The sequence below is a fragment of the Carcharhinus amblyrhynchos genome, unplaced genomic scaffold (assembly GCF_965287045.1).
Source record: "Carcharhinus amblyrhynchos unplaced genomic scaffold, sCarAmb.v2.hapA scaffold_413, whole genome shotgun sequence".
NCBI classification, from domain to species: domain Eukaryota; kingdom Metazoa; phylum Chordata; class Chondrichthyes; order Carcharhiniformes; family Carcharhinidae; genus Carcharhinus; species Carcharhinus amblyrhynchos.
Window position 1 is genome coordinate 138272 of NW_027650153.1, and position 13047 is coordinate 151318.

Sequence of the window (13047 nt, forward strand, 5' to 3'; positions counted from 1 at the left end):
TTCCAGCTGTGGTACCCATTGTTCACAATTCCTGTTAATCCAGTGGAAGTATCTCAAGCTACTGAATTACGCCTCTGTACAAGAAACAGAAAAACTCAGCAAACACTCAATTTATACATACATAATGTTTACCTAGATTTGGGACTGAATAACTTGATTATTGCAGATTATTGTAGGAGTTGAAGGGGGAGAGATGTGGTGATTGTCCCTTTAAGGATAACACAGCAGATGAGGGTCACCTGGCTTGTGGGACCAATTGAGATGAGAGTGGGTAATCACCTGGGGTGAAACTTTCTCTTAGGCAGAAGACAGTCTGAAGACATACAAAGACTGGGCTGCAGGCAGCTTTCTTTTCCCTTGTTAATAAATAAGGTTAGGGTGGATTGGCCGTGCTAAATTCTCCCTTAGTGTACCCGAACAGGCACCAGAGTGTGGTGACTGGGTGATTTTCACAGTAACTTCATTGCAGTGTTAATGTCAGCCTACTTCTGATTAATAAATACATTTAAAACTTTAATGCTTTAAACTTTAAATAGCCTTTGTGTTGTTGACGGCCGGTAGTGTGCATCATTCCAGTGGAATCTGGTTACGGGTAGGGGAGTGGATGTTTGTGATGGTTGAGAGATGAAGCAGAGTATTGTAGAAGGAATTGATTTTGACATGTGTATTCTGACGGTAGTGATCCAAGCACGGATTGGTTCTGACTTGCTCGTTTCAGGACCAGACCCGAGGACTGTTTTACAATCAGAAACTACAAATGATTTAGTTAGCTGTAAAAACTAGGATGGAATAGTGAGGTCAGCTTGGGTCAATTGGCTGAGATCTCCAGGAAATCAGTACAAGTCTTTAAAACTTATTTATAGAATGTGGATATTGCTGACAGGAACAGCTTTTGTTGCCCATTCTGAGTTGCCCTGGAACTAAGTGTGTCACATAGCCATTTCCGAGTCAGATGTGGGCCAGACCGGGTAAAAGTGACACATTCAAAGAAGAAATAGCGAGGCACCTGGAAAGGAATGGTTTGATAGAGCAGACGCAGCACGGATTCATTAAGGGGAAGTTGTGTTTGACAAATTTATTGGAATTCTATGAGGATGTGACTAGTGCGGTAGACAGAGGGGAACCGGTGGATGTGGTGTTTCTCGATTTTCAAAAGGTGTTTGATAAGGTGCCGCACAAAAGGTTGCTTCAGAAGGTTAGGGGGCATGGAGTTGGGGGTAAGGTGTTAGCGTGGATAGAGTATTGGCTGTCTAATAGGAGGCAGAGAGTTGGTATCAATGGGTGCTATTCTGATTGGCGGTTGGTGACTAGTGGAGTGCCGCAGGGATCGGTGCTGGGGCCTCAGCTATTTACCATTTATATAGATGATCTGGAGGAGGGGGCTGAGTGTAGGGTAACAAAATTTGCTGATGACACAAAAATGAGTGGATAAGCAAATTGTGTGGAGAGTGTGGAAAGTCTGCAGAGGGATCTAGATAGGCTGAGCGAGTGGGTGAGGACCTGGCAGATGGAGTATAATGTTAGCAAGTGTGAGGTTATCCACTTTGGCAGAAAGAATAGTAGGAGGGATTAGCGAGGCCTTCATAGCGAGGGGGATTGAATATAAAAGTAGGGAGGTCTTGCTGCAGCTGTATAGGGCATTGGTGAGGCCGCAGCTGGAGTACTGTGTGCAGTTTTGGGCGCCGCACCTGCACAAGGATATTTTGGCCCTGGAGGGAGTGCAGAGGAGGTTTACTAGGCTGATGCCGGAGTTGAGGGGGTTGAGCTATGAGGAGAGGCTGAATAAACTAGGCTTGTACTCGTTAGAGTTTAGAAGAATGAGGGGAGATCTCATTGAGACGTATAAGATGATGAATGGGATGGATAGGATAGAGGTGGAGAGACTCTTCCCGCTCAAAAAAGACAGTAGGACTAGGGGGCACAGCCTCAAGATAAAGGGGAGGCGGTTTAGAACGGAGTTGAGGAGGAACTTCTTCACTCAAAGGGTGGTGAATCTCTGGAATTCTCTGCCCGTTGAAGTGGTGGAGGCTGCCTCGCTAAATATTTTTAAGAAGCGGGTTGATGGGTTCTTGATAAAAGAGGGGATTAAGGGTTATGGGGAGAGGGCGGGAAAGTGGAACTGAGCCACGACAGATCAGCCATGATCTTATTGAATGGCGGGGCAGGCTCGAAGGGCTAGATGGCCTACTCCTGCTCCTATTTCTTATGTTCTTATGTTCTTATTACTATTTAAAGGGTGAAAAGCTGCAGCACGCTACGGTGCAGAGGGACCTGGGGGTCCTTGTGCATGAGTCGCAAAAACCCAGTCTGCAGGTGATCAAGAAGGTGAATGGAATGCTGGCCTTTATAGTGAGGGGGATAGAATATAAAAGCAGGGAGGTCTTGCTGCAACTGTACAGGGCACTGGTGAGGACGCAGCTGGAGTACTGTGTGCAGTTTTGGTCACCGCACTTGCGCAAGGATATTTTGGCCTTGGAGGGAGTGCAGAGGAGGTTCACTAAGCTGATACCAGAGATGAGGGGGTTAGACTATGAAGAGAGACTAAATAGACTGGGTCTGTACTCGTTGGAGTTTAGAAGGATGAGGGGGGATCTTATAGAGACATATAAGATAATGAAGGGGATGGATAGGGTAGAGGTAGAGAGATTCTTCCCGCTTAGAAAGGATAACAGGACTACAGGGCACAGCCTCAAGATAAGGGGGGGCAGTATAGAACAGAGTTGAGGAGGAACTTCTTCACTCAAAGGGTGGTGAATCTCTGGAATTCTCTGCCCTTTGAAGTGGTGGAGGCTGCCTCGCTAAATATATTTAAGACATGGGTAGATAGGTTTTTGATAGACAGGGGAATTAAGGGTTATGGGGAGAAAGCGGGAAAATGGAACTGAGCCACGACGGATCAGCCATGATCTTATTGAATGGCGGGGCAGGCTCGAAGGGCTAGATGGCCTACTCCTGCTCCTATTTCTTATGTTCTTATTCACTCCCCACTGAGTGAATCTGTCATTGAGTTGAAGCATATTGATTAAATAGACGATTGTTTTACAATAACTGATGATAGTTTGATACTTGTTGTTACTGAGATGAGCTTTTATATTCCAGATAATTTTGATGAATTGAATTCACCAGGTGCCATGTTGCAAAAGGGATTAAGGGTGAATCCCAGTTTCCGAGCATCAGCCTGGACCTCACCATTACTGTTTCAGGTGATGTCACCATTACACCACAGTCCCTCCCGGATTGCATAGTCAGTGTTATACAAGCTATCCAACCATGGGGAGCATCACACCTGAGCCTGATCAAGACGTACATTCCCATTGAAAAGGATGGCAGTAATCAGGCAGGAACCAAAGGTGATGTTTTTGGGGATGGCGGAAAGGTAAAACAGATTGTTACTCGTTGCATCAAGAACTTTCCAGAAAACAACCTAACGTCCAGGAATTTGCCACAGAATTTCTGACCAGAGGCTGTGAACACTGGGATAAAAACAGAGAATACCGGAAGAACTCAACAGGTCTGGCAGCATCGGGAGTGATCACCCTCATCTGTGCTCTCCCTGTCCTGGGAGTGTTTGATGGGGGACAGTGTAGAGGGAGCTTTACTCTGTATCTAACCCCGTGCTGTACCTGTCCTGGGAGTGTTTGATGGGGGACAGTGTAGAGGGAGCTTTACTCTGTATCTAACCCCGTGCTGTACCTGTCCTGGGAGTGTTTGATGGGGGACAGTGTAGAGGGAGCTTTACTCTGTATCTAACCCTGTGCTGTACCTGTACTGGGAGTGTTTGATGGGGGGGACAGTGTAGAGGGAGCTTTACTCTGTATCTAACCCCGTGCTGTACCTGTACTGGGAGTGTTTGATGGGGGACAGTGTAGAGGGAGCTTTACTCTGTATCTAACCCCGTGCTGTACCTGTCCTGGGAGTGTTTGATGGGGGGACAGTGTAGAGGGAGCTTTACTCTGTATCTAACCCTGTGCTGTACCTGTCCTGGGAGTGTTTGATGGGGGGACAATGTAGAGGGAGCTTTACTCTGTATCTAACCCCGTGCTGTACCTGTCCTGGGAGTGTTTGATGGGGGACAGTGTAGAGGGAGCTTTACTCTGTATCTAACCCTGTGCTGTACCTGTCCTGGGAGTGTTTGATGGGGGACAGTGTAGAGGGAGCTTTACTCTGTGTCTAACCCCGTGCTGTACCTGTCCTGGGAGTGTTTGATGGGGGACAGTGTAGAGGGAGCTTTACTCTGTGTCTAACCCCGTGCTGTACCTGTCCTGGGAGTGTTTGATGGGGGACAGAACTTTCCACTCACCTGACGAAGGAACAGCGTTTCTGAAAGCTTGTGGGTTTACTATCAAATAAACTTGTTGGACTTTAACCTGGTGTTGTGAGATTTCTTACTGTGTTTACCCCAGTCCAACACTGGCATTTTCACATCGTGTTTGATAGGGACAGTGTAGAGGGAGCGTTACTCTGTAATATCTTCTTTACTCCCTGTTATTCTTTTTGTGGAAGTCATTCGGACATGAAACATTCTCCCTCTACAGATGCTGCCAGACCGGAGAGGGTTTCCAGCATTTTTTCAGATTTCCAGCATCTCCAGTATTTTGCAATCATGTTGGTGAGGATGGGTGTGGTGCACTGTGAGTGAAAGGTTAACAGGTATCAATGTGTAACTCTTACGGTAAATTGCGGTTAATATACAGATTGTCCCATCTCGGTACCGCTGTCCTTGGCCTCATGGACTGGAGTGTATACAAAGGATAGTCGTTGCGATAGGTGCTGAGAGTCTCCATGGGTACACACTTTGCCTTGGGTCTTTTCTTGGCTGGACAATGTTGCTTCTCGAGGGAGAGAGGCTGAAACGTGACTTGGTAAGTGGTATTCAAATCATGAACACCTTTGGTAACAGAGCAACACATTGTCAATAAATTCATTCACACAATGCACGGAAACATTACCAACTTCTTGTAGCCTCCTCTTCACAGTTTCCTTTCCTACCTATTCTACCTATCCCTTCAATTTATATAAACGGTAAATAGTTGAAGGTCCCAGCACTGATCCCTGTGGCACACCACCCATCACATCCAGCCAACCTGAAGAAGACCCATTTACGCCTACTCTCTGTTTCCTGTTAGCGAGGCAATCTTCTATCCATTCCAATATGTTACCCCCTACACCGTGAGCTGGTATTTTCCACAATAACCTTACCTCTTCTCCAATAAATTAGTTAAACATGATTTCTTTTTCACAAAACCATGTTAACTTTGCCTGATTGCCTTGATCATTTTCCAGGTGCTCTGCTATAACATCTTTAATAATGATTCTAACACTTTCCCTCTGATGGATCTTAAGCTGACTGGCCTGTACCTTCCCACTTTCTGTCTCCCTCCCTTTTGGAATGAAGGAGTTACGTTTGCTATTTTTCAATGTAATGGTCCTCAAATCTAGGGAACGTTGGAAAGTTAAAACCACTGCATCAACTATCCCACTGGCTATTTTCTTTATGATGAAGTTCATCAGGATCTGGGAATGTGTCCAACAATCTGCACAGTCTCAGCTCCCTGGTGATTGTAATTTTCCTCAGTTCCTCCCTTCCTTCCATATCCTGATTTACAGATATTTCTGGGATGTTCCTTTATCCTCTATAATGAAACCAGGGTAAAATATCTGCCATCTTTTTATTTTTTATTCATTCCCCAGACTCAGTTTCTAAAAGACCAAAGCTCGCTTAACTGATTTAAATATCTATAGAATCCCTCACCATCTGTTTTTGTATTTCTAACCAGCTTTCTCTTGTACTCTAATTTCCTCTATTCATCTTTTTATTGTTCTCTGCTATTTTTTATATTGTGTCTAATCTTCTGATCTGCCATCCATCTTTCTGCAATTATAAACTTTCTCTTTAAGTCTGATGTTATTTCATTTTTCTACTGAATCATGGAGGGTGGATTTTCCCTCTGGCATTGTCCTTTGTATATTCTGTATGTCTGTGTATTCTGAAATATCGCGTTAAATCTCTGCCACTGCATCTCAATTAATGTATCTCATTAATGTTACAAATTATATCGTTAGAGTCAATGTCTTCAGGAAGCACAACAGATATTAACATAGACAGACATATAGAAACATCAGACAGTCTGTTCCTCAATCTAATCTTGACTCATGGAAGGATGCTAGGGTCCAGTAGCTGCGCACTGTCTCCTTCCTGTAACACCTGGTGACACTGAGTCACCATACCTTCAAACTTTAAGTTGTCTGGTTTAGCTTTTCCTCGTTCTACCCTGGAGCATGAATTTTCAGCTATTTCCGCCTGTGTTGTATTTTGTTGCATTTTGTTCTGGTAACTCTGAGATCCTGGAAATATGGAAATAGAACATTAGAGATCTTATTTTCTAGAATATTTATGATCTTGGTTTCTTTGTTGCCTATGGAGCTGTGCGATATGTTGGACTTGTTAGACATATGTGTGATGATACTATGCCTCTAAGAAATGTATTCATATCATTTTTTTGTAAGGGGTATGTTTAAAATTCAGCTCTGTTTTACATGATGCCAATTTGTCTGCACCAGGCAGCTCATGTACTGAGAATGTAGGATAATTACTAATTGTAGTTAATGGTGTGGTTGTCTAAAGAGTTGGTGCATTTTTGTTTGATTTTTCCCCTGTGGATTCAGAATAGGGTTTGATTAGGTTGACGGAGTAATGTGTTTAAGGGGAGGAGCTAGATTTACAGGGAAAAGAAAGCAGTTACTGCCAAGTTCTGAAAGAAGCAGGAGTTATCTCTCTCTCTCTCTCTCTGTCTCTCTGTCTCTCTCTCTCTCTCTCTCTGTCTGTGTCTGTCTCTCTCTGTCCGGAGGTGTTCTGGAGGCTCAAGGACTGGCAGCCCAAGTATAAGTAGGTAAGCCTGTGCGTCACTAACTGATTGTTGAAGAGGAGTTTAAGTCTATAAGCAATATTGCTTAAGTTGGAACAAGTAGAGGTAGGTTAGCAGTTAAAAATTGTATCTTGTTATGTTAAGTATTTCAATTGGTAAAACTTAAGATCCTAAAATTTTAAAAAAATTAACAAAATTATTAAAATTGCTAAATCCAAGTCTGCGTATGACTCTGACCTGCACCCCTCCCCATACCCGATACCCCCTAACCCCAGAACAAAAGAAGCTACCTGGCAGTTATGAAGGAATCTGGCATATCGTTTGTTATCTTTGGGGACCCACTAATGACCCCTTGTGGACTGCACAGGCAGTTTCAAAGTGAGCTATACAAAGGCCATCTGCATTTTATAACCCAGGCTGGTCAACAGGAATCTGTTTCTCTGCTAGGACAAAGGACCCACAACCTTCCTTTCACCTATTCGTGGTTGAGACATTTAGCTCTGCAAATCTTTCTTTCCCTGTCTCTTTCTTTATTGTCTGAGTTTGGAGATAACAACACAATTCTCCTTTCACATTTTGAGGGCATGCAAATAAATCCTCTGACTGTGCCTTTTCTTGAGTTTGCTGTGGGGTTCTTGATGGAAAATTGGAACACATTAAAACTGCAAGTTTGGGCAATAGGGCACTCCTCATAAACAGGAAAATAAACCCCTTTCTGTTTGTGGATGGGTGGTGAGGGGAATAATTAACCCTCCTCCTGTCTGAGTAGGGTTCCATCACCTGCAGTCTCAGTCTCCTAATTCCATGTGCTCTGTGTGAAATCTTACCTTTGAGATGTCTAAAATGTCCAAAGACACTCCCTCATCCATCTTGTTATTGACCTATTAAATATGTAACTCTCTGAGCAGTTTGCTCCAAGTTATGAAATGCCCTCATACCACCTGCCTTGTGTTGTCCACTTCATTAATCCCGTACCTGTCTCAGAACTGGGCTCGGAACAGATCTCCCACCAAATCAATAACCCAATGTTCAGATCCAGGAACACTACTGGCTGAGGTACACCAAAGTGTACATAACAATCTGAGACCCTGTCAGCTGGTGAACGAGACCCCTTTAGGAGGGGAGAGAGATGGAAGGAGTATTTAGTGAGCTGCACCTGCAGTGGCTGGAGGTTCCCTGTGCCTCCTGGGTGTATCTGGTAGCCAGCCTTTCTTGGAGCTGCTGCTGGAACTTGAGCGTATGCTGCTAGTTGGACGCTTCAGGGCTGTTGTTAGATCTGCTGTCAGGCTCATAGCGCTGTTATAGGCAGACTTGACGGAAACTGGTTCATGGGGTACTCCATGATATCCCTTCTGCAAATAACTCACACAAACAGCGAATGAGCAGCTGGAGAGATTATCACAGGAAGATTCCAGTCAAGGCAGCACAACAGCTTTCTGACAGACAGACACCAAACAAGAGTTAATATTGGTTTCTCACTGATGGGCCGAGTCTCTCTTACTCTTTCTATTTATTACTCATCACCCTCCCCCTCCCCCTCCCCCTCCCGCTCTCACATTCCTGCCAACCTGAAAAAGACCTGTTTATTTGGGTTCATTTCACGCCTTTGGAATGGGCTTTGCTTTAACCTCACTTTAACATCCCCATTTTCCTTCCTCAACCTTTCCACCAGCACGACAAACCTACACCCTTCCCCCACTGCCCTCTGACCCCCGCCCCTTCCCCCACTGCCCTGTGACCCCCGCCCCTTCCCCACGCCCTCTGACCCCCGCCCCTTCCCCCACTGCCCTGTGACCCCCGCCCCTTCCCCCACTGCCCTCTGACCCCCGCCCCTTCCCCCACTGCCCTGTGATGCCCGCCCCTTCCCCCACTGCCCTGTGACCCCCGCCCCTTCCCCCACTGCCCTGTGACCCCGCCCCTTCCCCCACTGCCTTCTGACCCCTGCCCCTTCCCCCACTGCCCTCTGACCCCCGCCCCTTCCCCCACTGCCCTCTGACCCCCGCCCCTTCCCCCACTGTCCTCTGACCCCGCCCCTTCCCCCACTGCCCTGTGACCCCTGCCCCTTCCCCCACTGCCCTTCTGACCCCCGCCCCTTCCCCCACTGCCCTCTGACCCCTGCCCCTTCCCCACTGCCTGTGACCCCCGCCCCTTCCCCCACTGCCCTGTGACCCCGCCCCTTCCCCCACTGCCTGTGACCCCCAACCGTTCCTCTGGACGTGCAGTAGGCTCAGTGTAAGATTGGAGGAAGAGTCCAGTGTAACTCACTTGGCTGCTGCGCATTGCTTGGTCCTTCGGTATCTTGGTCCGAATTCGGATCGTTGTGTTGTTTCACACTGCATGGCTGTGGGTTGCGATAAGCAGGGGTACGAACTGGCCTCTTGCTGCTGCGAGGCAGGATATCTGAAACATGGAGTCATAGAGGTTTACAGTGTGGAAACAGGCCCTTCGGCCCAACTTGTCCATGCTGCCCAGTTTTTACTACTAAGCTGGTCCCATATCCCTCTATACCCTCGTACCCATATAACTGTCTAAATGCTTCTTAAAAGATAAAATTGTACCCGTCTCTACTACTGCCTCTGGCAGCTTGTTCCAGACACTCACCACCCTCTGTGTGAAAAAATTGCCCCTCTGGACACTTTTGTATCTCTCCCCTCTCACCTTAAACCCCTGCCCTCTAGTTTTGAAAAGGTTCATTCTGCATTGATGTCCAATTCTGGAGTGTTGCGATAGGCAATGGAACAGAAATGGAGTTTAGAAATAAATGTGTACTTCTATAGCACCGTTTACATCATTAGACCATCGCAGACGGCATTACAGTCAGTGAAGCACTTTAAGTATGTTCGTTGTTCTAATGTAGGAAATGCAGCAGCTTTTTAGCACACAGCAAGATTCCATGCTTGCCAAACCAATGAAACCTACATCCTGTGAATAAATAATAGAGAAAGCTCCTTTCCATTCTACAACCCTCCGTGACATCAGCCTCCTGTCCCAGCACACCCCCAATTCTAATTGTTGCAACACAGGGCTGGGGGTTTGGGGTGGGGGAGGGGATTTGGGGTTGAGGGAGGGGAGGAGGTTGAGGGGAGGGGAGGTGGTTTAGTGGGGGAGGAGGTTTGGGTTGAGGGGCGGGGAGGGGGTTTAGTGGGGGAGGGGAGGGGAGGTTTGGGGTTGGGGGGGAGGGGAGGGAGGTTTGGGGTTGGGGGGAGGGGAGGGGGTTTAGTGGGGGAGGGAGGTTTGGGGTTGGGGGGAGGGGAGGGAGGTTTGGGGTTGGGGGGGAGGGAGGGGTTTAGTGGGGGAGGGGAGGAGGTTTGGGGTTGGGGGGAGGGGAGGGAGGTTTGGGGTTGGGGGGAGGGGAGGGAGGTTGGGGTTGGGGGGAGGGGAGGGGAGGTTTGGGGTTGGGGGGAGAGGAAGGAGGTTTGGGGTTGGGGGGAGGGGAGGGAGGTTGGGGTTGGGGAGGGGAGGGAGGTTTGGGGGTTGAGGGGAGGGGAGGGAGGTTTGGGGTTGGGGGGAGGGGAGGGAGGTTTGGGGTTGGGGTGAGAGGAAGGAGGTTGGGGTTGGGGGGAGGGGGGGGAGGTTGGGGTTGGGGGGAGGGGAGGGAGGTTTGGGGTTGGGGGGAGGGGAGGGAGGTTTGGGGTTGGGGGAGGGGAGGTTGGGTTGGGGGGAGGGGAGGTGGTTGGGGTGGTGGGGGGAGGTTTGGGGTTGGGGAGGGGAGGGGAGGTTTGGGGTTGGGGAGGGGAGGGGAGGTTGGGGGTGGGGGAGGGGAGGGGAGGTTTGGGGTTGGGGTGAGAGGAAGGAGGTTTGGGGTTGGGGGGAGGGGAGGGAGGTTTGGGGTTGAGGGAGGGGAGGAGGTTTGGGGTTGGGGGGAGGGGAGGGAGGTTTGGGGTTGGGGTGAGAGGAAGGAGGTTTGGGGTTGAGGGCAGGGGGTTTGGGGAGGGAGGAGAGGGGGCTTGGGGGGTGGGAATGGGGGCAGAGGGTGACTGCTTCAGCTGCCAGGGCAGAGCTGGAGAGTTGCTTTCTGTCACGGTGCTTTCTCTCACTCTTCTAAAACATTGTTATAATTTGCCCCAATCGTTTTCTCAGTGGCCCAGTGTCAATTGTTGTTTAGTAATTGTGAAATGCCCTGGGCTAGTTTACTACAGTTAAAGGTGCTATATCAATGCAAGTTGTTGTAGACAACAAATTTAATCTTACCATTAGAAAAGAATTGTTTATTTAAATTGTGTGATGGTTTTTTTTAACATGCTGCTTAGATTAAAGGAACTGAAACCAGACAATCTACTCTGGAATCCATTCCCTGTTTTTCTGTTGCAGGTGGAGTCATTAATCCTGGAGTGCTGGAAAATAACCAGCTCTCAGTTTGGCCCTGGACATTGCTGGTGTTACTGTCGGCTACCTGTTCAGAGAGGGTCTTACAGCAGACACATCCCAGAGGGCAGAACCCCCGGGTAGGAAGACAGACCTGGAAGGGTCATTGACAGAGTCACAAATCCCAATCCAGTGGCTGTGCGAGGGGAGACTGTGTGCCCAGCAACCCCCCTCCCCCCAAGTCTGTTCTTATCAACCTCACCCTCCACATCCCCCTCCACCCCCTCCACAAACGCAAACAGGAAAGAATAAGCAGAGATCAAATCCCAAGACCAAAGTAGAGGTGTGGCATTTTGTTACAGCGCTGCATTGGATTCTACTCTGAGGTCGAGTGAACGTGGACTGGTAATGGCTCAAGAGGAAGTCTGCGTCCGGCTGTGGAGATAGTTTCTTTTTACAGTTCTGGTGGTGTTTGTGTTCTCTGTAGGAGAGGAATAATCATCAGGAAGCTGTAACCAGAATCAGCCTTAACCAACCAGAACTCTCAGACACAATTCCATAAATATATTCCTGAGGTTTTACATTCTAGATTTGCCAATCCTTCAGGATTACTCTGCCATCCTCAGGATTTGAAAATTAATGATTGGGTTCTGCAGTTCAGGAGCGTAAATCAGAGTCTGAAATTATTCCCCTCACTTTCCTTCAACTGAGTTAATAAAAGTATTGGAAAAGTGAGAAATTGCAGTTTAACCAAGTAAACAAGTGAAGACAGGAGTTCCTGTGGTAAAACCTCCAGGAAAACACCCAACTTGATTCATTCTTGATTAATAAGGGGGTCAGGGGTTATGGGGAAAGGCAGGAGAATGGGGATGAGAAAAATATCAGCCATGATTGAATGGCGGAGCAGACTCGATGGGCTGAGTGGCCTCATTCTGTTCCTCTATCTTATGGTCTAACTCAAGTTGGCAATGTTGTGTTATTCTGGATGTAATGATATTATTTATTTAAACATTCATTTATTTGACAATAATTGATCTGTAAAACCAAATCAAATGATTCACATTGTTCCACGATGTCATTATTTCCTCACGATTAATCACGAGAGTGACAGCCCTCAATATCAAGGCTGCATTCGACCGAGTGTGGCGTCAAGCAGCCTGGCAAACCTGGAGGCAATGGGAATCATTTGTCACATTTAACACACAGGAAGATGGTCGTGGGGGGTCAGTCATCTCAGCTCCAGGACATCTCTGCAGGAGTCCCTCAGGGGAGTGTCTTAGACCCAACCATCTTCTGCTGCTTCATCAAGACCTTCCCTCCATCATGAGGTTAGAACCTGATGGTTGCATGGTGTTCTGTTTTCTTCACAACTGCTCAGATATTAAACCAGTCTGAGTCACATGATCAAGATCTGGACAATATCCAGTTTTGGGCTGACAAGTGGCAGAACATTTGTGCCACACAAATACCAGAAAATGACCACCTCCAAGAAGAGAAGATCAAATCATCATTTCTTGACAGTCAATGGCCTTACCATCGTGGTTTTCCCCACGATAAACATCCTGGGGTTTACCATTGACCCAAAAACTGTAGGTACTAGCCATAAAAACACTACGGCTACAAGAGCAGCTCAGAGGCTGGGAATTCAGAGATTAATTCACCTCCTGACTCCCCCAAGGCTTTTAACCATCTACAAGGCACAAGTCAGGAGTGTGATGGAATACTCCCCATTCGCCTGGATGGGAGCCAGCTCCAACAACACTCGAGAAGCTCGACACCATCCAGGACAAAGCAGCCCCGCTCGACTGACACACCATCCATCACCTTCAACATTTGTTCCTTCCATCACTGACACACAGCGTGTACCATCTACAAG

At 47.5% G+C, this 13047-nt stretch overlaps 1 protein-coding gene across 3 annotated transcripts in view; it reads right to left on the reverse strand.

Annotated features, from left to right (window-relative positions):
• LOC145339347 (uncharacterized) overlaps window positions 1-11657 on the reverse strand; it is a 28463-nt gene extending 16806 nt beyond the window's left edge. For 2 of the 3 annotated variants that reach the window (XM_080183784.1, XM_080183786.1), the window contains exons 1-4: window positions 11552-11657; window positions 9132-9266; window positions 8023-8218; window positions 4672-4888 (exon numbers count right to left, since the gene is read on the reverse strand). In XM_080183784.1, the coding sequence (XP_080039910.1) occupies window positions 4672-4888; window positions 8023-8218; window positions 9132-9146 (428 nt within the window). In that variant the 5' untranslated portion in view covers window positions 9147-9266; window positions 11552-11657. The remainder of the gene's footprint in view (window positions 1-4671; window positions 4889-8022; window positions 8219-9131; window positions 9267-11551) is intronic. The other variant, XM_080183785.1, reaches the window with a different exon arrangement.
• Between the last annotated feature and the right edge of the window lie 1390 nt (window positions 11658-13047).